The sequence below is a fragment of the Mustela erminea genome, chromosome 18 (genome assembly GCF_009829155.1).
Source record: "Mustela erminea isolate mMusErm1 chromosome 18, mMusErm1.Pri, whole genome shotgun sequence".
Lineage (NCBI taxonomy): Eukaryota > Metazoa > Chordata > Mammalia > Carnivora > Mustelidae > Mustela > Mustela erminea.
Genome location: NC_045631.1, coordinates 5,595,035 through 5,619,309, shown reverse-complemented (window position 1 = coordinate 5,619,309; position 24,275 = coordinate 5,595,035). Strand labels below are relative to the sequence as shown.

The window sequence follows — 24,275 nt, the reverse complement described above, 5'->3', positions numbered from 1 at the left end:
CTCAGGCAGTTAAGAATTTCACTCTTGGTTTTGGCTCAGGTCATGATCTCGGGGTTGTGGGATCGAGCCCTGCATTGGGTTCCGTGCTTAGCGAGGAGTCTGCCTGGGATTCTCTCCCTCCCGCCTCTACCTCTTCTCTCACAGTCTCTCTTTTTCTCTCTCTAAGATAAATATATAAAATTAAAAAAGAGTTCCTGCCTATGCTTCCCGACCCTGAACCTGTGACCACTTTAACCGACAGAACACAGCAGGAGGGATACTGTGTTGGTGTTTGGTCCCAGGCCTTAAGATACTGGGATCCTCTACTTACTGTCTGCTACAGCGCTTGCTCTTGGAGCCTCGAGACCCCGTTTGAGATGTCTAGGTGCCCTACTGGAGAGAGCTTTGCCCTTCTAGTGGTTCCTGCCAAGGTACGTTGATAAACCAACCATCCACTAGACAAGGAATGCTGAGTGGCCCCAGTAGGCACCACCCTGAGCTGAGAACCTGCCCGGGGAAACCTGCCCAAAGTCCTGACCCACAAAATTACAAGAGACAACAAAATGGTGGTTGTGTTACATCACTAAGATTCAGGGTAGTCAGCAGATACTCCAAGACAAACACCCTGTGGGGACCCTCAACTTAACTCTTAGGGAGGCCAGAGCCTACATGTTTATGCATATGTTTGTGCGTGCGCATGTAAGTGTACATACATGCATCTGGGCAAGGTCACGCTCACAGATGCTCAGGGTCAAGAGGTGTCATTCTTGTCTGCTTCTGTCTCAGATCCTTATCCTGGTCACGCCTTTATCATCAAACATTACACAGCAAAGAGCTGCTGAGCTTGCCTATCGAGTGGCCAGCTTTGTCTTGAAAGGCTTCCTCTGGTTAATGCGCATATACCACATAAGCATGTCATGTCTCACCCCACTGTCTCATAGATCAAGGGCTCCCATCCTCCCAAACATCTCTGTAGGAAAATGGTCTTGACCAGACCGGGGTGTGCTTAGGCGCACTTCTCAGGGCTCAGTCCCTGCATCCCAGCACGTTATAGTATCGGCTCCTCCCTCTCCCCCTCGCCCACAGCCCAGCACATTTTAATATTTCCCCCCAAGTCAAAGCGGTGCTAAGCTGTGCTCATCTATTCTGTACCTCGGTGGCACTTGACAAGCTTAGCTAATGTAATTACGGCTCAGGCTGCTGAGGTTCACACTCACCAGGCGATTTGCAAGGGAGATGGTGCCTGCGGTTGCTTCAGCTTCTTGCTGACATTTGAGTTTGTCTGCCGTCGCTTTCTCGAACTTGGCTGTGAGTTTGGCCAGGTTTTCATTAAGGTGCTGTTTAGGAAGGAACACAAGGTCTATCCGTAATTCCAGCCTAAGTTGCCTCCAGTGGGGCTGAGATAAGAGTCATGTGTAGGTGGTGTTTAGGGAAGGCATCCTGGGGTGGGGGAGCTGTAAGGGACTGGAGAAGGTAGGGCAGGGAAGGAAAGGCAGGCAAATTAGGGGTGATCTCAGGTAGAGCCCTCGGGGAAGCCCAGGTCAGCCCTGTCCTAAGCAAGAAGGCTGAGCTTTCTTGCCCCAGTCCTTGGTGTGGGGCCAAGTGGGGTGATGGACACTGGGGTAGGGTGCATAAACTCTGTTTCTCCTTGTATTGGGAGTGGGAAGGGGCTGCAGGTGTTATTAAAACACCAGTGCTTCTATTAAAAGCAGAAGTGCACCGAAGCCTGGATTGGCCTGAAAATGGTCAGAAGGATGCCAGGGGTCCTGGGAGGGGTGCATACTGTATTTGCTGCCACAGGTCTGCGGTTTGGGACTGGGCTGTGTGCAGTCTAAGTCCTCTCCTTGTTTTCAGGTCCTAGGAGTACAGGTAACTTTTGCTAACCTCATCTATTCTGTCCAATAATCCTGAAGTAGAGGAGAAGTTTGTAAGAAGACATGGTTTCAATGTTTTCTAAATTTATCAAGAGTTTAGAATTGAAGTATGTAGCTTCTGTTGCCCCCAGGATACATATTTGCATACACAAAGACATAGGGACACATTGTAGATACCTCCAAATAGGTCTCATGCCTATGCAGTAGCTGGCATTCAGGCTGCTTTGCTAGCCATTACCATGTCCCAGGAGAAACAAATCAAGGGCCAAGTTTATACAGCCAAGCAGTTTGAAAAGCAGGTGGTGAGTCATCCGATTGACAATGGCAGACTGGCCACACTCATTTACCTTCTCTTCTTCCGAAGACTTCTCTAAAATAATTATGAAGCTATTGAAAATATCATAAACCCGGAACACTGAGCAAATGTTGAGGGTCACTGGAGAGTGAGGGACTGCAATCAATTTATGGCAGACTGGACTTAGAGAAGAGTGGAAAGTACCAGAGGAGGGCACAGGAAGCTACAACACAGAGCAGGCCTCCATTCACCAAAGGAGACACGCACCAGGGATTTGGAAATGTTAGGTGTGATGGAAGGGGGTGCTGAAAGTAAGAGGGCTCATTGGGAGCTGACTGATCTTTTACCCCCATCTCCACCCACGTGCCCAGGGTCCAATGTCACCAGGTGTCTGTGTCACCAGCAGGAGATTCAATAGTTGCAGGGAGAAGACACCACGTTGTGCATCCCAACTTAACTCAACTGATCCTGAAAACAAATTCTGCCAGTCAGTCAGCTCGGCCCTTGCTTGCTGACTCATACCAGCTTTTGAGCACTACTCTTATAAACATGAAAGGACAAGAAGCCATTTGATAAAGACTAAATTAAGGTAAACAAGAGGGGGGAAAAACACCTGAGAAAAGATACAACATTAGTCACAAGGAGCACAATAAAATCCTTCATGAGTAGTTTTTCAGGAAGACTTGAGCTGTTTCATCCATAAAACAAGGAAAGAATGTTAGCAAAAGGAACAGAGGGCAAAAAACAGAAAACAAAACAAAACAAAAAACCCCAAAACAAAAACTATTGCAGACGTTACTATTCTTGTTAACGTAAAAAAAAAAAAAAATAGATTCAAGGGAAGGGTTAAAAGATGAATTTCAGGAAAGTTAGAAAGTGTAAGAAAACATAAAGTGACTCTGAGGGAACAAAAGAATCATCAGAATGTTCAACATCCAACAAACGTGTATTCTAGAAAATAAGGTCAAAAAGTAAACAGAAGGGAGATTACCAAAGAAATAATACAAAATAATGTTCCAGAGTTGAGGAAAAGAAGTCTCTACATGCTGAGTACAGTGAATCTAAAACATGGCAGCTAAGCACATCAGTGCAAAGCTTCAGACATCAAGAATACAGAAAAAGGGGTGGCTGGGTAGCTTGGTTGGTTAAGCATCTGACTCTTGATATTGGCTCAGGTCATGATTTCACAGTCATGAGATCGAGCCCCACGTTGGCCTCTGCACTGGGCATGGAGCCTGCTTGGGATTACCTTTCTCTCTCTCCCCATGCCCCTTCCTCCACTTGTGCTCTCTCAAGAGAAAGAAAAAAAAAAAAGAAAAAAAAAGTAAAGACTTTCAGAAAGGCAGAAACACAGTGCATTGACAAAGGAATGTGACCCTGACTGCTCATCAGACTTCTCACTAAAGAACAGGGTAAGGCATGCAGTGTTCTAAGTAGGGCGGGGTGGGGAGGGGGACAGACAATAGCATCAGAATTCAGTACTCAGCGAAATTGCCAGGTCAGTTTAAAAATCAAAGAAAGGTATTTCCAGACTTGAACCAATCAGAAAATTGGCCTCTTAACATTTCTGAGAAAGTTACTTAAGAGTGAGCTCCAGCAAACAAGAGAAGAAATCAAGGAAGGAGAAGTCAAGGGCTCCGTGAGTCACTGAAACCAACCCAAGAAAGCAGTGAACATGTTTCCTCTCCAACACTGATTTGAACTCTGAGTCTGGGACAAGAGTGAAGGGTCGTGGGGGCAAAAATGGAAGTGTTAGGACACTGGATTGCATGGAGAGGTTAAGGGTAATGAGGTTATGCAAAAGGAACTAATGATAGAGAAAAAACCACAAAAACAAGTAGAAACTCCAGGGGGAAGGGGAAATATTGTATAAAAGAAGGAAGTGAATTAAAAATAGAATTGTCTTAAACAAGAAGCAGAATCAGACCTATAAACACAGAGAATAAACTGATGGTGGCTAGAGGGGAGGTGGGGGTGGGGGTGGGCAATATGGGTGAAGGGGAGTAGGAGGTCCAGGCTTCCACTTACAGGATGAATAAATCACGGGGATGAAAGGCACAGCATAGGGAATATACAGTCAATGATCTTGTAATAGTGCTATGTGATGACAGGTGGTAGCTACCTTTATGGTGAGTACAGCAGAATGTAGAAACTTGTCACATCACTATGTTGTACATCTGAAATTCATGCAACATTGTGTGTCAATTATCCTTGAATAAAAAGAATGATTTTCTTAATCTCCTTTTTGGATCTTTCAATGTTTATGTATAGAAATAGTGATTTTTGCATGTTTGTTGTATATCCTTCACGTTTTCAGAATTTATTAGCCCATACAGCATTTTGTGGATTGTTACTAATAAATAATAATTTCCATAAATAGAGGAAATGGAATACTAATGGACCAATTAGATCTGCTAAAGAAAAAAAAATACAGGAAGTTTCAGAGAATGCAAAGGGAATTTACGGACGTTTCACCTTTCCCAGTCAGTCAGTGAACAGAGCCTGGGACACTTAATTTTGGTTGCAGAACAGAGCAGAGATATTTTGTATCTCAGTGACTCAAAAGCAAAAGAAACAATCAGTAGTGGCAACAGAAGGTGGGAAGTGGGAGGTCGGGGAAGAGCTGAAGGAATAGGCAATAATTTTGTCTTGAAAACCAAAGGTTGCAAGGAAGCTGCTTCTCTGCCCCAGGGCAAGAATTACCTTTAATGTCAATTAAAAGTGGTTGTCATGATGGTGTCGTGAAGACACGCAGCTGAAGAAACAGGGATGTCAGCACAGTCTAGAGATGGGGCCAGGAAGATCATGGGAGCTGGTCAGAGGAGCCTGACACTGAATAACACAGGGATTCGTGGGAACTCGTGACAAAACTGGGTTAGATGGGGTTACTCAAGGGGCTACTGAACTCTAGGGTCGGTTCTTGCTGTTTGGGAATCTTCTGATGACTTTAAGGCAGGCCAGAAATCAGATTTTTCTGAAAATCTCCTGTTGATTTAAATACTAGTGGTTAAAAAAACCATTTGCAAAGACTGAGTGTGGGCCAAAGGAAACACAAAGAAGGTACTAGCATGAAGGCTCTGAGTGGCTTGACCAGTCCTTTTCAACACAAGTACTTACAGGGCTGGGGACTGTGGTTTCTCATTAGATGCCTTTCTCTGATATTTTACTTACGTGTCAGTATAAGCTCCGTGAAAATGCATTGTTTTTATTACTGTTCTTTTAATGAATCATTATATTAATATTTGCTATCATTACAGAAAAAAAGGAAAATACCTATATGCAAAACCCATCCAAAATATACTACGCAGCTATAACGCCAGTATTCCTGTTTTTAGGTCTTTGATAATCTGTTTGGGAATATGCTTTAAAAAAAAAAAAACTTTAGCTTGGATATAATGTTCTTTACTTGGAAGTATCGTAAAATCCTGAAAATAAGGCTGGGGGACAGGAGGAGCTGGCAATGGCCTCAGTGTCCTAGAGGGAGGAATGTCCTTGCCTGGGGTGGCCCTCAAGTTAGGGGTGGGAGTGTCATTAGCGTCTGTTAGTGTCTGTCATTAGTGGGGGAGTGTCCCAAAGTGTTAGGACGCTGAAAGGCATGTGGATAAACAAAGGAGGGAGAGGAGGGTGTTAAAAGCTAGAATACATTTTTTTTTTCAAAAAAAAAATTTTTTTTGGCAGAAAAGAAGTGTCTTCCTAAGGTAGCCAAGTATTTGAAAGAAGCGCTTGTTGCTTTCACAGGTTGACTGGGCCCATCATGGGAATGTTGGCTAGTGAAAAGGTATAAACATTTTGAAAACATTCCCTTTGCACCAAATGTTCCTTTAGTTAAAATAACTTGAGTGAAAAAAAAAAAAAAAAGAAAGAAAACCAACTTTGAAAATGCAGTTCTAACATTTTTCTGGGAGAGACTGTAGAATATGGAAATTCTCAGGAGGCTTACTCCCTTCAGAATCAGCCGTGGGGGTGTTCTGGTGTTCGGGTCTGGGTGTTCTTTGAAGAAGGCCATTGTTAAGGTGATTATCATCCATTTTAAGGTGATGGCCCCTGAATGTCTGGATTTATAAAGCCAACATACTGAGCGATTAGCTGCTTTGCCCAGGTTTCTTTTCCTTTTTTCCTTTTTTAAAATTTTATTTTTTTTCAGTGTTCCAAAATTCACTGCTTATGCGCCACACCCAGTGCTCCGTACAATACGTGCCCTCCTTAATACGCACCAAGTTTCTTTTCTTGAGAAAGAGATCGGTGGCAAGGTTCTTTGAATTAGCGCTTTCAGCCATGGAATTTAATCTAGCAATTAATACGCCCGTGTCATGTGAAGTGGACGGCACATCTGCAATTTACTTCTCACCATCTGTAAAGCCCCTTTTACCATCACGACAGATTTGCCCCAAGGATCCTATTTGCCTGGAATGTGTGCGTAGCGAGGAAAGATCCAGGAAGTGTTTCGGATTGAACTCGATCCTAGGAGTGACCAATCACCTGAGCTGGAGCACGCGTGTGAGAGCGCATGTAGGGAGGAGGAGGGAGAGCTGAGGTGGGGTAGCCATGGTCGTCGTGACCGTGGCGGTGGCCTTCGCCCCATGTGGACTACGGGAGGGCTCTGTGAGGACACTCTCCCTGGTCACCACTGTGGTCTCAATAAGTGAGAGGTTACTGTGTCCATTTTACTTCAGGAAACGGAAGTGTGGGCATTTTAAAGACCTTTCTAGAGGTCACACAGCTGTAAAGGGGACAGCCTAGAATGGAATTTCAGCGGCTCTCCCGTCCTAAGGGATTCCGATTTCTACCTTTGATTGCGTGCATTTTTAAGGGCAAAGGTGAGGTTCAAGGGGGAACTCTCTCTCAAACAGGTGCAAACCCAGATCTCCCCAGCCCCCAGTCTGGAGAGAGGCAGATCTGCTCAAGACATCACCCAGAGGTAGTCAAAGCTACCGACCCTCACCGTTTTACACTTACGGTCAAGGGACCGTCCCCCTAACCACAAGGTGCTGCTTGGTTCTGAAAGCTTCCATAGAACAGCGCAGACCACATATGGTCTGCGGGATCCGTCTGTATTTGAGGAAATACAGGATTTGAGGAAAAGCAAAGGGGGCTTCAGTTGAAAAAAAGCCAGGAGCTTCGGCATCTCACTTTGGTTTTCCCGCCTCTTTTTCAAAATCGGGACGCTCGGGCGCTGGGACACGGGGGCGCATGCGGTTTCCCGCAGAGACTGCCCGGATGGAATGGGGGAGGAGGGGCCACGGCCTCACTCACCGCGATTTTGGTTTTTATAGCCGCCAGCTTCTCCTGGGCGGCGGCGAGGTCCGCGGTGGCTCTGCTCAGTGCCTGGCGCTTGGGCTCCACGTCACAGAAGACCTCGTAGAAGCGCACGATGTTGATGACCCAGGAGCAGAGCCCCGCGGCCGCGGACGACTTGGTGGCCACGAGCTCGGGCTTGAACTCGGGGTCCTGCAGGTACGGCCTGATGGCCTTGAGGCAGCTCTCGGGGATGTTCTCCTTGTCGAAGTTGACGAGGGAGTCCAGGAAGCCGTCCACTTTGGCCATGGTGACCTTGGCGGCCTTCCAGCTCCGGTCCTTGGGCACGCGGCCCCCGCGGGCCGTGAGGGTCATCACCGCCGCAGTGACGTTGCTGACAGCCGGAGGCGGGGCCCCAAACGACTTCAGCTCGGTCAGGTTGGTCTGCAGAGAGAGGAGGAGGTGCTTAGGGACAAACGATCGTGGTTCCTTTGTCCTCCGCTGCTAATGGATTTGGGCTCCAGGACGATTGTTCTGGAAGGGCTGCTTTGAAGCCCGCGGAGCCCTCTGAGTTTTAAATGTCATGACTCATCCGAAGGAAACCAAAGCTACCCCCAGGGGCTTCAGACCCCTGCCAAGGGCTAGCCGAGACTCAGCTCGTTTGTTCAGTTCTGGAACGCCACTCACAGCCCATTAGAAACACACAATTATTTCACATCCGACAGTAAAATAGAAGGATGCCAGCATTCTCTGAAATAGGCAGCACGCTATGAATAAAAGATAAGGTTATTATAAATTAATTTCCCATCTTGGATTGGAGAGACTAGCCCTGTAACCCAACAAATTTCATTTTTCTTTAATTAAAGAGCTTTGTTCCATGAGCTTATTCTAACTACACTTGACTATCCGGATGGCAAAGTGACATTTTCCACTGGGAAATAATTCGGACCTAAAGCTGAGCACAATCACTGCGCCCGCTTCAAGGTGGGGTCGTCCTCTGCTCCAAGCATCACTTGCACCAGAAAGATATGGCCGAACGGCCTTGGCAAGTCATTTCCACTCTCCGGGCCTCTGTGTGTCCATCTGTAAGTTGGGAGCAGGGGTGTGCCCTCATCTGTGAGAGAAGCCGTGTCTTAAATGCATGTGACGTTGATTTAAGGTTTGTCATGACCGCGTGTGAGAAGCCTATGACCCCAGAAGCACTTGTTTTGGGGGGATGATGTTGGGGGGGGGGAAGTCTTGATTTGGAAGATGTGCCAAATTCATTTCCAGCCCAAGAGGGCCTGGAAACCTACGAACGGCGAGGGGGAGGGATTACTTCTTGCTCCTAACGAAAGCACTAGGAGGACGGTCTCTGCTTCTGACACCATTTTCACATTTGGTCACGAAAACTCACCAGAGGCGGGCGTGGAAGGATGGCATACATGTGGGGGGTGGCCCCCCCTGGGGGCAGAGTCAGGACGTAGAATCAGGAACAAAACCCCACGATTTTAAACCAGTGTTGAGTTCAGCCTGCTCAGCGTCCGGAAATAAGCAACCATAAAAACGTACAGAGTTGAAAGGGACTCCTACGACCCAGATATGTCGCTGTTAATGTGTCCATGTAGTTCCTTCCAGTCTTTTTTTTTAATATTCGTATCTCTCGATAAATTACCCACAGCCTTTTTGGTAGCAGTGACAGAAGACCCAGCTCAAGAACAAAGAGGACTTTCTGGTTCCAGTATCTGAGGGCGATGAGCTGGGAGCTGGCTGGAGGGACGAGCAGGACCTGTGTTTGTGTTTCTTTCTTTCCTTCTTTTTTTTTTTTTTTTTTTAAAGATTTTATTTATTTATTTATTTAACAGACAGAGATCACAAGTAGGCAGAGAGGCAGGCAGAGAGAGGAGGAAGCAGTCTCCCTGCTAAGCAGAGAGCTCGATGCAGGGCTCAATCCCATGACCCTGGGATCGTGACCTGAGCTGAAGGCAGAGGCTTTAACCCACTGAGCCACCCAGGCGCTCCATTTGTTTCTTTCTTTCTTTCTTTTTTTTTTTTTTTTTAAGATTTATTTATTTGACGTACAGAGATCACAAGTAGGCAGAGAGGCAGGCAGAGAGAGAGGGGGAAGCAGGCTCCCTGCTGAGCGGAGAGCCTGATGTGGGGCTCGATACCAGGACCCTGGGATCATGACCTGAGCCGAAGGCAGAGGCTTTAACCCACCGTGCCTCCCAGGTGCCCCAGAACCTGTGTTTTGAGCACCTGTGGGCTCTCTGGATCGTCTCTTGTTTCTGCTGCTCCCTGCGTGCACTTCTGTCTTGCACAGCATCTTCTTGTGCTGCAAGGTCTTAGACCTACCCCTCTGCCCTCACCTTGTGTCATTGTCTCTGTCACTAAGCTCTAGCCATGGTCTCCTCCTTCTAGTGCATCGATTGCCAAGCTCACCCCCACTTCCAGACCCCTGCCCGGAACGCTTTTTGCTAAGCTATTTGCCTGGCTCATCCCTTCTCATCTGTCAGGATCTCAATTCAGAATTCAGACACTGCCCACTGAGAAGGACTTCCCTGTCAGCTTCCCCTTCCCATCATTTCCCATCAGCTCCTTGATGATCTGCAGACAACCTGGGGCTATCAGAATTGGTCACCACCTTTTCTTTATTGAATTTCTATATCCTCTTCAGTCTTGTTAACCACAGTTGCCCCAGGGCCTAGAACAGAACTCAGCATACAGCAGGTGCTCATCAACATGTGTGTCCAACAATCACCTGGAATGAAAGGGGGTCAGCTGTTCAAGGTCATGGTCATGGCTTTGCAACCGGAAGAGGAGACCTTTCCTCCAGTGCCAGTGGAAATAAAAATGTCCTGGGAGGGTGCGCCTGGTGGCTCAGTCAGTTAAAGGGCAATCTGACCCCTGGTTACGGCTCAGGTTGTGATCTCAGGGTCCTGGGATGAAGCCGTGGTCAGGCTCCTTGCTCAGCATGGAGGCCGCTTCAGATGCTCTCTCTCCCTCTCCCTCTGCCCTGCCCGCCCCAATCGGTCTTTTAAAAAATGTCCTGGGAAATGATCTCGTTTAGTTAGGCGGGGCTCCTGTAGCTAATCACTGCAAGGCAGGTGGTTACGGTTCTCCTAAGAGGAACACAGGACGGAAGACACAGTTCTAGGAAGGCAGGTGGGATTGTGAGCGAGTCAACAGCAGGTATGCTTGGTTTCTCCACTCCACTCCTGCCATCAGGCTCGTGCTCTCCCTGCTGCCTAGACCTGCTCTTCTCAAAGTTTTTACTCAAATTTCTCCTTCTCTGTAGAGTGGGGTTGGGAGGGTGGCAGGGGTGGGGGGAAGGAGAGCCCGTCAGGATCAAAGCTCCAGGGAGGATCCAGAACCACAGGGGGGCAGTTTGAGTTCATTCTAACATCAAGGGAAAGCCACTGGAGGGTTTTAGGCAGGGAGTGAAATGATGTGGTTTTGCTCTGAGACCTTTTAGCGGCTGGCCCCACTGTAGCCAAGCAGGCCGCACAGTTGTTGGGGTAGGAGACTGAGCCAGCCCAGGACCAGGGCTCTCAATAGTGGAGATGTGATAGGTGATTGGGTTTGGGACATATATAGGAGCTAGTGTAGGCAGAAGTTTGAAATAGAGGCATGAGAGAACATGGCTCCTCTGCTCAAATAGAATTTTTAAAGTCAACGTACCACTGGGGGACAAGCCACAACTGACGTTAAACATTCAATTCCTGGAAACCTTTCCACAAATGTACCATGTGGATAAGGTTTGCGGGACATTCTTCTACATGAATTTTCGTGAAAATCTTAGACAAGCTCTTTGGGAGTGGATTTGCTGGGTCAAAGGGCAGGGCACATCTTTAGTGTCCTTTGTACACACTACCCGCCTCCCCAGAAATTCCCATTCCGGTTCTCAGTGTCTGAGAAAGTTTTCGTTCGCCCCTGTTCAGCAACGGTCACATTATTTAAAAAAAAAAAATTTTTTTTTCCCAATTTGACAGGCTGAAAAGGGGATAACATCAGTTTAATGCATATATGGGCATATACATATTTACTGGCGATACTAAATGTATTTTTTCATGTTTTTAAGCAATTTGGGTTTCTTGTTTTGTGCACTGTTGGGTATTGACCTTTGCCTACATTTCTACTGCGCTGTTTATCTTTTTATTTTTGATTGCTGTGTGAGTTGTTAGTCGGGGTAGCTGCAGGCCAAAAAGATGGTACAACACACTGGCTAATTTGAGGGGCATTAATGAAAGGAATTCTTTATAAAGGGGTAATGCCTCACCCTGGGCTAGTAGCATGGGCTGAGTGGGGCTGGGGTGTCTCCATTTCTATCCCCGGAAGCTGTGGTCGGGCCAGAGAGAAGAGAGGGAAGGAGAGGAACCGGGAGAAGGAGGGAGAGACCATCGGTGGAGAGGGACCCTGCCGGGAGCTGTGGTTTTCAGCAGCGGGCAGGTTGGGACCAAAGGAATAGACGCGCTCATCTCCGTCCTCCAGTCCCCTACCAGGACCGGAAGCAGGAGGTCAAGGGAGAGCGTCGGAGCCACCCGAGCCAGCCTCCTGGGTCACAGAGAAAACAGAATGGGGAAGGGCCAGGAGTAAATGGGACGGGAGACCAATGCTGAGCTTCCAGCGCAGTTTACAGGAGGTTTTACATACGAGGGGTATTAACTCCTTTCTTTTTAAAATTAAAAAATCTTGTTTATAATGTTGTGTGGTATATAAAGGTTTACTTTTCCTGGAGACAAATTTAATAATCCTGTTCCAGATGATGCCGTGATTATCATCCTTTGTTTCTCTGTTCCGAGGGTCTTTCTCATATATTAAAATTGATCCTAACTTATCATTTTTTTAGTTAATTTATAAATTCATTTTTTTCTTATTGTTAACTGTTTTACAAGGTAACACTGTCCTTTTATTAAAAGACTTAATAAAAGTTATTTTTATTAAAAGAATACTTATTATGAGATATTTGGCAAACATAAAGGTGAAAGCAGGAAACACTCATAATATTACTACCCAGAGATAAATGTTACATATACACCTCTAGGTCATATATAGACATGTCATATGCATACCCACATATATACACACACACCATATGTATACACACAGCACACATACATATCACACACACGTATACACACACACATGCACACACACATATCACATATATATCACATATACCATATATAACACACAACACATATATACACACATCATATATACATACATCACATGCATACACACGTACAAGTCACATATATCATATACACAATCACACACACCATATATACATGTGTCATATATACACAAATTACATGTGTACACATGTTCACATCACTATATATACATCATATGTGCACACATCATGTGTATGTGATCATATTAACACACATGCACACATCACATATATGCACGTGTCATATATACACATCGTACATGGACACATGCACACGTGACATAGAGACTAACAGACACAGAAGAAAGACCGTGAGTGGAGATATGTATGAACTTGAGTATACCGGAACGAGTATCTGGCTGATTCATGTATATACACATATACATACACAAACACAAATGTACGTTTATCAATCACTGTTTATCTACTTTTTGAGCCTGATTTTCACAGAAAATTGTATCTGAAATTGTCCGTGTCATTATCTTTGTAGAACATCATTTTAACTGAATTATGTGGTTTTCTTTCCTTTTGATAAGCCACAATTTATTTTACCAACTCCATACAGTTGGATGTTTGAGTTATTAAATCTTTAACAGCTACTTAAATGATACGGACTTTTAAAGACATTAGACACAAATAAACCAAAAATCAAACTGGAGGTAACTTAGGTTTACATTTAACTTCAAAAATAACTTGAGAATTAGCAGACATCCTTGTAATAGTGAATCTTCCCAAAGACTTGGTATATGTATATATATTTGTCTATTCAAATTTTATGTTCTTCAACAAGGGTGTGCAGTTTTTCTATACATTGTTTCAGTGAATTTATATTCAGTTATTTGTATCTTGTGCTTTGATCGCTAATTTAAAATATCATATTTTCCAATGGGCTACTGCTGATATTAAGAAAGCTATAAATTTTTGTAAATTTTGTGATGGGCCCTTAACTCTTCCTTTTTATTATTATTTTTTCTATAACAGGTATTATAACGTTTACATGATGATTATTTTTCATTTATTATGGTTAGAAATTCTGGGACAACTTTTTTATTTTTAATAATAGTGACAGAGACCATTATTATGCTTTTTTTTTTTTATCTTAATGGGAACACCTTTAATGTTCTATCATTGGATAGGATATTTTGTCCTTGGATTGGGATTGATTGCCATCTGTTAGCTAAAAATGCAAATATCCTTGTATTCCTACTTTATTGAGAGTTTTAGTAAGCAGCGAATGCTGAATTGTATTAAGTCCCCTTTTGACATCTCCCCAAATGACAATGAAGCTCTTCATTTTTGATCTAGAGTTGGGGATGGTTACCTGAATAATCTCACGTAGGGAAAACTTGCCAGTGGGTGGCATGGTGAACATGATTTACTAGTGTTTTACACAGGTGTCTTACACCACTGTTCTTAAGTTAGAGTCATCTGAGGTTTTATTTCCTCGTGCTGTCTCTATCACTTTTAGTACCAGGCTCATCGCATAACACAGTCCTTTAAGAAGTCCTTTCAGAGAGAAGTACGCTCAACTTGGAAACTCTAGGATTTTCCAATATATTTGATCATAAAATGGGCTTTTTGTATTACTTGCTAATATTAAAAGTCAAACAACAGGGACTCTGAGTTGAGTGTGGAGCACGATGCAGGGCTCGATCCCAGGACCCTGAGCGCATGACCTTGAGCCGAAACGCCTGGTGAAGTGGAAAGGAGCAGCCTGTACTGTGTGTGGCGAGGGCATTCCTGTGGACCCAAGGATCCCTAGAATGTCCTTAAACCCTCCGCGTTCCCAGAACTCTGCTATTTCATGCCCACTTCTGGCTTTCCCATCATTTTCAAACTTCACAATCAATCTGTAGTTAATGCATGAAGAACCCCTGAATCAGAGCCGGGTAGTAAGTCTCTGCACACTTCGAGTCTCTGCCTTGGCAGTTTTTCTCACTTTTATAGCTAAACTGAAATAAATCCGGTGTAGCTTTTCCTGTCTTAGTGGGAATGGTTTTGTTTGCAATTTCATGGTCCTTTCCCCCCTACAAAGTTACTTAGAATTTTCTGTTTGTTCCCTATGTATTTTTTACAGTGAACTTATTTTTTTTTTTACTGTACAAATAACATATAATGGCAATTGCATTATTAAAAATTACTCGTGGGGCACCTGGGTGGCTCAGTCAGTTAAGCGTCTGACTCTTGGTTTTGGCGGCTGGATTCTGAGCCTGAAACCCTCTACCTTTGCCCTTGGATCTCTCTGGGACACCAGGGTGCTGTGCTGTCTGGGTCACAGGAGCTCCCCCCCCCCCCAGGAGGGGTAAGCAGATGGGACAGATGGACACTGGATCCTCTCACCTTATTGAGGGTGTTGAGAGCTGCCTGGGCTGCCGTGAGCGCCGGCTCCGCCTTGGCCAGGTCCTCCTCACAGTCCTTCTGCTTCTGCTTCACCTCGAGCATGATGAGGGCCACTCTCCGCTCCTCCTCGTCGGCCATGGCCTTCTCTCTGCTCACCTTGTCCGTCTCCATGCCAACCACCTGAATCAGCTTGTCGGCGTCTTCATTCTTCTGCCTCAGCTCCCCCTCCTGTGCGGCCAGCCTGGCTTTCAGGCCATCCACCTGCCGCAGAGAGGCCCTGGGCTTAGTGGGAGCAATGGGGCTTTGGAGGGGGTGGGGGGGCCCCCTGGGGATCTGACCTCTCAGGGGGGAAAAATGACAACTCCTGATGGAAGGAAGGCACAAAGCTGAGCTCTTCTCTTGAGCCAAGTGCCTTGACCCGGGAGAGGAGAGGGACCCTGGACTCCCTCTACAGTAGACGTCATAGAAGATTCTAAGCGACGCATGTCCTGACCTTTCTTTCTCCTTGATGCCCACAAGACGTAGGCTGCTTCTCATGGACATTGGAGCCCGCCTCTTATAAAACTCCGCGTGCCTCATGTCATAAAAATCAGTCATTATTTAATGGACATTGGCCAGTGTGAGGTATGCCGAGAACTGAGCAAGCGACTGAATGTGGGAACAGACAGTGGCCAAACTGTGTATAAACACAGAAATCTGACCCACAACCGTGACCCTCCTGGTGCCCGGGAGACCGGCCCATTATGTACCATCACTAGCTCAGGAAGCCAGTCTGCTGTCTCTAAGTCAGTCAGACAGGTAGGAAGTCAGACTCCCATCTCCGTAACAATCCAGGAAGGCAAACAATAAATAGCCTCTGTAACAATTAAGATTAAGAGCGGACCCTTTCCTTAACTTTTGTCCCACCTGCCAACTTAGGACTGACCAGAGAAGGTCAGACACGCTCCCCTATCTGATCACTTGGGCACCCAATTCTGGGGCACCTGCCACCAGCTTCCGCAGGCCCCTAGCCTCCATTGGACACACCCCATACCTCGCCTTTCTTCCCACCATGAAGCTCTCCCACCCCTCTGCCTGCCTGCCTTTGAGTCTCTGCCCAAACCCAGGTGCCGGGGGCTGACTCCCAGCTAGAGCGAGTTAGAGCGAGCTCTGAAGAGAGAGCACTACCTTCTTCTTACTTGGTTGCTCTTAGTCTGTTCCCACAATCCTGACGAGGGAGAGATGACCGTCAGAGAGAATTCCAGTGGCCAGACCAGAACCCAGCAGGGCTCTCCATTCAGCCTCTGGATTCATATGCATTTTGGAGGAAAGAATGAAGTGCTGGGAACATTCGCACGTAGGAACGGTCTATTTCTATGATCTGCTGGAGGAGGAATGGTTTTCTCTGTTTCAGTCAGTCGAGTGGAGGGTGCTGCTTCTCAGAGTGTGGTTCTGGGACCAGCAGCAGCAGCAGCAGCCCCTGGGAACTTGCTAGAAATGTAAACTCTCGGGCCCACTCCAGACCTACTGAATCAGGAATTCTGGACTGGGCCAGGCGATCTGTGTTTTTGTGGGCCCTCGTGGTGATAACAGAGGCCCTTCTCCAACCTCTGAGAGTCACTGGTCTGGTTTTACGGCCCTTTGACATGCAAAGAGAAGTCTCCTCAGATCTGGTTCTTTCTGGGAAGTAAAAAAAGCCACTTGTCTTTGCAATATGGCCCATAAACTTTACATTGCCGGATGACCTCCTGTGTCTCATTTTCCTGCAGCCCATTTCCATGCAGCAACCGAGGATGACTTCAGAGCTCCTGAAACACGCCAAGCAGATTGGAAAGCTTTATGATGCAAAATACAGAAGGGGAGAAAGAAAACAGAGGCCTAGATGCTGCCCAGTAATTCCCTTTTCATGGCAGATCAAAAGAGAAGAAAAGGAAGGCGGAGGGGTGGGGTGGTGGGGAGAGAGAATGCTCTTTAATTTTGTGTATTTGTGGGAACTGGAGACTTTTTGTTAACCTCAAATGAAGGCCTGCTCCCCAGAACGAGTCTTATATACCCGTGCCGGAAGGTTAATCTGTTTCTATCTCCCGTTGTTCAGCTCCAGGGAGTTATTTCTACAAGGACAAAGATGCGATTGTAAACCAAAATGATTGAACCACATAATCACCGCAGTCGGAACACACACCAGTAACTTTTTGTTCCTTTTTAAATCTTGGGAGACTTGAGAAAATTCGAGTGGGTTTTTTTTTTTTTTTTCATTTGGTTTGTTTTTGTGGGTTTTTATTGTTGTTGTTTTTTGCCTGTTTGTTTTGCTGATTGCACATAGACTTCATGACCTAGGGTCCAAGGTAAATAATCACCAGCACTGTAAAGGGAGCTTTATGGCTCTTAAGCTGTGACAGGAGGGTCCGCCTGTCAGAACGAGGTATTCCCCACGTAGCTAAAGGGAGGGTGTGAGTCAGGCTCATTTTATGGCTCTTCTGCCATAGAATGGTATGTTGAAAAAGGTCAAGTTAAAATTTCCTCTTCTCTTTTCCCTTATTCAAAGCATTCGAGCCCCTCTTTGGCTCTCTTCTCTTTAGACACCCTCCCCCACCCCCGGATAGGAGGATCAAGAAGGGCAATGTCACAGCCAGCAAAGAGAGTCTCTCCCCAGTCTTGCCAGCCCCATGAATGTTTATTGGGGGGATAGGGGTTGTCAACTGAGTGGCGTGACAAGAGGCTGGTGGTGAGAGACGGTCCCTTCTTCAAGGATCAGGAACATGATACTAAAGAGAAAGGTTAAGCCTCCCAGGCCTTTCTCCTCAGAGCCACAGAAGAAGGAATCTGGGAAAACCCACAGCAACCCCCACTGAGCCGAGGTCTGGAAGCCCAGGGCTATTTTCCTTCATCCTCTGAGTCCCTCTGCTCACCCGCCTGTTCTCATATGAATTCACGCTTCACGTAGGTGCTCCTCTCAGATGGAGAGGGTTCCCATCTCTGCTGGACCCATGGTTATCTGCCTAATAACAACTTCTCAGCCCTGTTTTGGAAACAGAGTTTGAATTTCCTTTGGGGAGTTCTCCCTTCCCACGTCCTCATAGTCTGGGTGGAGCTGATTCTAGTGGTTGTCCTTTGAACCTCGCTTGGCCAAGGAGAATATCCAAGTCCCAGAGAACGGTTCATGTGTGGGCAGAACGATGATCGGAAGAGGCCAGTCAGAGCCACTGACCATTTATCCAGGAGCTTGGCAGAAAATCCTGGGAAAGGCGAACTCCTTCTTACAGTGGGGCTGCAAAGCAGACAGAATGTGATTCCGAGGTTGCCAGAGCCCAGGGGGGTCGCTTGCTTGAACAGGGATGTTCAGGGAGGATCTAGCTCCAGTCCTGTCCGGATTCAGCTCCGTCCCTGAAATTTCTTGGTTTTATTTGTTGTTATTGTTCTTCGGTCTAAGTCAACTTCAGCTGGAATTTGGTTAGCTGCCAAATACATCATGTAATCTCAAAAAAAATTTTCTCTATCTCCTGTCTTTTCCTTCTTTCTTCTTCTACTTTTCTTTTTTTTAATGCTAAGTGAACTTGAATTCTTTTTTTTTTTTCATTTGTAACTGAAAGAGTCCTGATGAATACATCATGGTGAATTATTGAACCATCAACTTCAGGTAGATTCGGTGGCCTGAGATTATTTGAAACCCCAGGATAAACTGAATTTATGAGTCTCCAGACAGACAAATTTGGGGAGTAAATCTTATATTCAGGGAATTGGCAAAAATCTGTAGGCCTTTTATGAACATTTCTTCAACCCAACAGCCCCTCTTCCTCATGAGCCAAATACGGAGTGGGGATGACAGTGGGTTCTGAAGATGCCAGAAGGAGACAGAGCGAGATCCCAAGTCAGAGTTGGGAGTTCTGACTGTGCCAAGAGAAGGAATGGAACAGAAGGGAGGCCAGCTGTGAAGCTTTCATCTGAAGCAGCAGCAAAGACAGACAAGGCTGCCCAAAGACCCAGCAGAACAGGCCACCATCAGCAGAGCCAGTGAGAGCAAGAAGACCACAGCATGGGGCTTCACCACTGCCTCCTGAAGCCATGACCACCACATCTGCCCAGATGGGAAGGAGCAAAAGATCCTTCACAGGGAAACAGCCCAGAGCTAGATTTAGACTCTGAACTGACTGCCCTCCAGAGACTGAGTTTCTAACTTGAAGTGACCAAGGCAACCTGAAATGCAAGATTAGGAGGCTTCTACTTCTGGGGCGCCTGGGTGGCTCAGCTGGTTGAATGTCCAGCTTTTGGTTTCAGCTCAGGTCACGATCTCAAGATCATGGGATTGAGCTCTGTGTTGGGTTCCGCGCTCTGTGGCGAGTCTGCTTTCCCTCCCCCTGGCTCTCCCCCCGGCTTGTGCACTCACTCTCTCTCTTTCAAATAAATAATTTTATAAGAAAAAGAACTTTTTATTCTTAAATGAAAAAGGCAGCTCTCTAGCTAAGTTAAATTCAGTTATAGAAAAATAAAGTTACATTTATGTCCCCTTGAGTCTAAGCATGAAATAATGTCTAAAATTTATCAACTTGGGATGATCATACAATTATTAATTAATAATAATAAATAATTATTAATTATTGTCATTCTCACCAGTCCAATTACTACTCCTAACACTCCTAACACTGATTGCTAAAGAAATCTGGAGTCCATCTGAGCCAGGGTTGTGAGATTCATTTAGCCACAAGATTATGAATCCCCAAAACTGTCCTATGAGAGTAGCAGGAATGATACCACATAATCCAAATCATTACCCTTATACCAAGATTATGATAATATACTTAAGGCTTTTTCTATCTAAGGAACAATTTCAGATGAAAGGTTTACAACAGAGTTAGGAAGCCAAGACACCATTTTTATAAGAAGAATCACCCTTGTAACCATCCATGAGTATGAAATATATACCATGTCTACAGTATTGGGGAGCCCTTCCTCTAGCCCCATTCTGAGCTTGTAGGTGACTTTAGAAAGTGTTCGTTTGGTTGGCTCCCTGGCCATCTGAACTACCCATATGACCCTTTATCTACACGTTTATAGAACACCTACTATGAGCCAATGAATCCTGGTGTCTGCGCTTAAATGACTGCTGGTGGTATGACATGACATATACAAGAGAAGAAATATAATTCGGGGATGGGACCTCAGAGATGGGAAGGCACAACTTCTCAGAGCTTAGAAAGGGCTTCTGGGAGCAGGGGTAGCAAACCACATAGGTGTTGACAGTGACAAGCTGACAAGGGCAGGGGCGGATGTAAAAACCCAGAGACATGAACAGGCTGTGGAGATCTGGGACAATCACAACCAGTAAGAAGTGCTGGATGCCGGGGTGCAAGGGGGTAGACGGGGGGAAGAAAGGATGGCACATGGGCAAAGATACAGTTTGAGAGTTCTAGAAAAGTCCAGAGAATCTGCAATGTAGTGTCTAAAACATTAATGTCCACAGAAGAGAAGACTTAAGCTTGTGGATTGAGCAAAGATCCCTCCAACAGCAAAGATCTCTTCAATATCCCTCTGGTTTGGTAGCCGCCAGCCTCACCTAATGAATGGGCACCTAAAATATGGCTTGTCCCAGTGGTGATGTTTTGTAAGTATAACCACACACAGTAGTTTTTGAAGACATGTAAAAAAAAATACTTCATTGATAACGTTTTTATACATTGATTACCTGTTAAAATGATAAGATTTGGGATGTGTTGGGTTTAATAAACCTATTCTTAAAATATATGATGTAATTATGTGAGATTGAAATACACGGTCAGAATTAAATTCCTTTTATTCCTTTTACTTCCTTTGGTACAGCTACTAGAAAATTTAGTTTGCATATATGACCAGTAGGATATTTCTATTGGATATTGCATCTAGAATACAGTAGGGGGACCCATCTATTCATTCATTCATTCATTCAACAAACATTTAATGAGTGCCCACTTTGTCCAAGCACTGTTTTAGACACATCAGACACATCAGTGAACCAAACAGATAAAGGTCCTGGTCCTTATGGAGGTTGTGTCCAACAGATGGGGATAGACACCACAAAAGAAAGATAACAAATAAGTAAATTACATGTTGGTGGGATAAGTGCTTTGGGAAAAAGATAAAGTAGAGCAGAATAAGGGACATGGGGGTGGTGTGGGGTTGCAACTGAAAATGGGGTCATCGGAGTAGGACTCACTGAGAAGGTGACATTTGAGCAAAGAGGAGGAGATGAGGCAGTGGGCCATGGGGTGAGAGAGGGAAGAACACCCGGGGAGAGGAAACAGCCAGTGCAAAGGCCTAGTGTTGTCTTAGGAGAGAGCATAGCAGTGGCACAGCCAGAGAGAGAGGAACGTTGTGGACATAGGGTAGTGGGAGGTGAGGGCTGAGAGTCTGCAGGGTACCATGGCAGAGAAGCTTGGGGTGCCATTTTAACTAGGGAAATGGAAGCCATCTCGGGGTTTGGGGCAGAAAGGTGACATGCTCTGACTTAGGGTTTGAATGCATCATTCCGGCGACTCTGTGGATGATGTACCAAAGATGGGCAAAAGGAGCAGACAGATGAGCTAGAAAGGTGCTCTGGTTGCCTGGGTTAAGGATGCCAGTGGCCCAGATCAGGGGCGTGGAAGCACAGGAGGTGCACAGCGCTAGGATTCTGGGCATATCTGAAGTTAGAGCCGACAGCGATTTTCTGATGTTTGGGCACAGGGCGTGTGACAGAAACGAGAAGAGTCAAGGACAACCCCAAGCTGATGGGCGATGTGAGAAATTGTTGGTGATGCAGGTTTGGGATGGGGGAGACATTGCAGAGTTCGATGTGTTGAAATCATCCAGGTAATAAGTGTCTAAATCAAGGCATTGAAAATGGGGATACAGCAAGAGGGGTACATTTTGAGACATATATATATGAAAGTAGAGGATTTGTTAATTCTTAACTGAGACAAGGAGAAGAATCTAAGGTAAGTCCCTGATTTTTAGATAATTGGGTAGGTAGGTCAAAGCACAACTCATTGAAGTAGAGAATTTTGAAGGAGAAGAGACCAAGATTGATGCTGGGACTGGGGAGGCTCTTCCGCTAGCTACAGGCAGACAGAGCTGGGTTCACCTAAGGTACAACCAGTCTTCTACTGGGATGATCAATAATTCCCAGAGAACAGGCGAGGGGAGGGACAACGGGGGCTCCTGGGGGGACAGTGTTCTGAGGGCACCATAGATTGGTGGTGGGAGACAGGTAGAGGAAGAAGTGACAGATGTTAAAGATAACCTGGAAGGACTGCATTCTGGGATTCTATCTCATGCTGTTTTCTAGAAGTTCAGAGATTGAGAGTACTGAAAAGTGTTGGGAGAGAAGATGCCATCTTTCTACAACAAAGGTACATGCCAGGTAAATGGCTAGGGCCTTGGCTGGGATCTGTGTCCCTTGGTCTGCCCAGAACTGTAGCTCTGGGAAGGGGTGTGGTCATGACAAAATGGACACAGAGGAGCGTCATGGACAATTGTTACACGTCACATGTGGACAAACACTAAGTCTGAACAGATCTCACCATGCCTGAGAGTAAAAAAAGTAAAAGAAGAAAAGGGTCTTTTCAAAATACAGAACAAGGAAGGGAAAGGCATCCAGGAGACTAAGAAGAACACAGGTCTGAAGATGGCGCACGACCGGATCTAGACAATACATCGAGAAAGCTGTCTGCCATCATTGGTAGGATGATGTCTGTGACAAAGTTGTAGGAAAACAGGCTGAAAAGAAAGCAATAGGATGTGTTGGAAGGGGAAAAGGATGAGGTGAGGAAGGGTTGTTAGGATATTAAAAATGTAATAGCATAAGTAAAGTCGTCCCTGGAAACATAAGCAGAAGCCATATTACCCACTGTTAAATTAGAATTGTTGAAGGTAAACTTGAAAAGTTCTCCTAGAACCCAGAAGTGAAAAAAGCCAAAAGGATGAGATCAATGAGTGAGGACGTAATAGATATAGGGCACAGAGAAGCCATCTGGCAAATCATTGCTCCTGGAGGAGAGGCCAGAACAGATGAACAAAACCAGATAACAGAAGAAAAATGGCCCAAGCAGAAGAAACTCTATGTGAACAGATTGCAAGGGCTTACGGAATCCCACTAAATGAACTGAAATCCTCTCAACATATTGAAACTATGATTCAAGAAACTAAAGTGGGGAGAGAGGACAAGTCAGAAGAAGCAAATTCGACAGTTATGCCAAAAACAAAACTCTGAAATGATGACAATGAGCAAAAGGCTTAGATCTCTGTAGGAACATGGGATGCCCAAGAATTAAGTTGATCACAATTGAGTTTAATGGTGCAAATGCAAGAAAACCACACTATGTTCATGAGAGGCTGGCTCTGCAGCCAGCAAACAGAGCACAGGAGGGGGCCATCAAGGGGCTGGCAATGTCTGATGGGCATGCGCAGGGGCAGAGAATGTGCTAGAATTGTCCTCCAATTCTCAAGGGAGGAGCAGGAAATTGAAACAAACTTGTTCCCTTTGGAAAAGTAAGTAGAAATATATTACAAGGACAGAACAACAGGGACCTCCTTTTGATGGCCAACCACAGAGGAATATATGAAGAAATGCAAGAAATGAGACAGGATTTAAGAAGTCAGGATCTGATGATGGTGCTTTGACAGATAATACAAAGAAATAAAAAAAAAAGAAAAACAAAACCGGTATAGTTCTGCAACTGTCTCTCCCAACCACTCATCTCTTTTGGTTCTGAAGACAGAAGGGAAGCCGGCCAGAGAGGAAAGGAAGGTAGCAGACGAGGAGGAGAGTGGTAACAAGCAAGATTAAAGAGGTGCTCTGGAGGACTCCATCATCAGTACGTGGGAGCAGACCAGAGAAGCTCACAGTGGGCCCTTCTGCAGGGGGAGCTCAGGCTTAACTCCTGGAACAGTGTCTGATGACACCGAGGCCTCTGGAAAACCATACATGATTCTCAGGCCTGGACCATGATCCCTCCAGTTTCCTGGAATGGTGTGCTCCCACTCCCTCTCAGTGCCCAGAAGGCAGGGGCGAAGGAAGACCGTCACCCACCTGGGCAGAGGTGCTGTGAAGCTTCAGCAGCCCGTTTTCGAGACGCGCTATTTTGGACTTGAGCTCTTTTCCATTTCTGTGCAGCAAGCTCTGGTAGAGTCTGATGAACTCCAGGAATGACTTGGGAGTTGTGTAGTTGTAGCGTTGTTCATTGGTCAGATAAGACTGAGACATCTGGTTGACACTCATGTGGACAAAAGCCATGAACTTGCTAATCGACTGCTTGACTGTGGGCTGAAATTGAAAAGTGGAAAATAAAAAGACTGTCTGGACGTGAAGACGGAGGTGATGGCCTGCCCCACTCATGGCCTCATCCCATGGGAAGTTCTGTTCCACTAAGTCTATTCAAGCCCGAACTTGAACCCTGAAACTCTGGAC

The 24,275-nt window shown here is 45.7% G+C and overlaps 1 protein-coding gene across 5 annotated transcripts in view; it reads right to left on the bottom strand.

Annotated features, from left to right (window-relative positions):
- The window catches only part of DNAH9 (dynein axonemal heavy chain 9), a 318,732-nt gene that overhangs the window by 87,985 nt on the left and 206,472 nt on the right, over positions 1–24,275 (bottom strand). For all 5 annotated transcript variants that reach the window (XM_032322974.1, XM_032322973.1, XM_032322975.1 and 2 more), the window contains 4 exons: positions 23,898–24,131; positions 14,879–15,139; positions 7,402–7,827; positions 1,197–1,316 (listed from right to left, as the gene is read on the bottom strand). In XM_032322974.1, the coding sequence (XP_032178865.1) occupies positions 1,197–1,316; positions 7,402–7,827; positions 14,879–15,139; positions 23,898–24,131 (1,041 nt within the window). The remainder of the gene's footprint in view (positions 1–1,196; positions 1,317–7,401; positions 7,828–14,878; positions 15,140–23,897; positions 24,132–24,275) is intronic.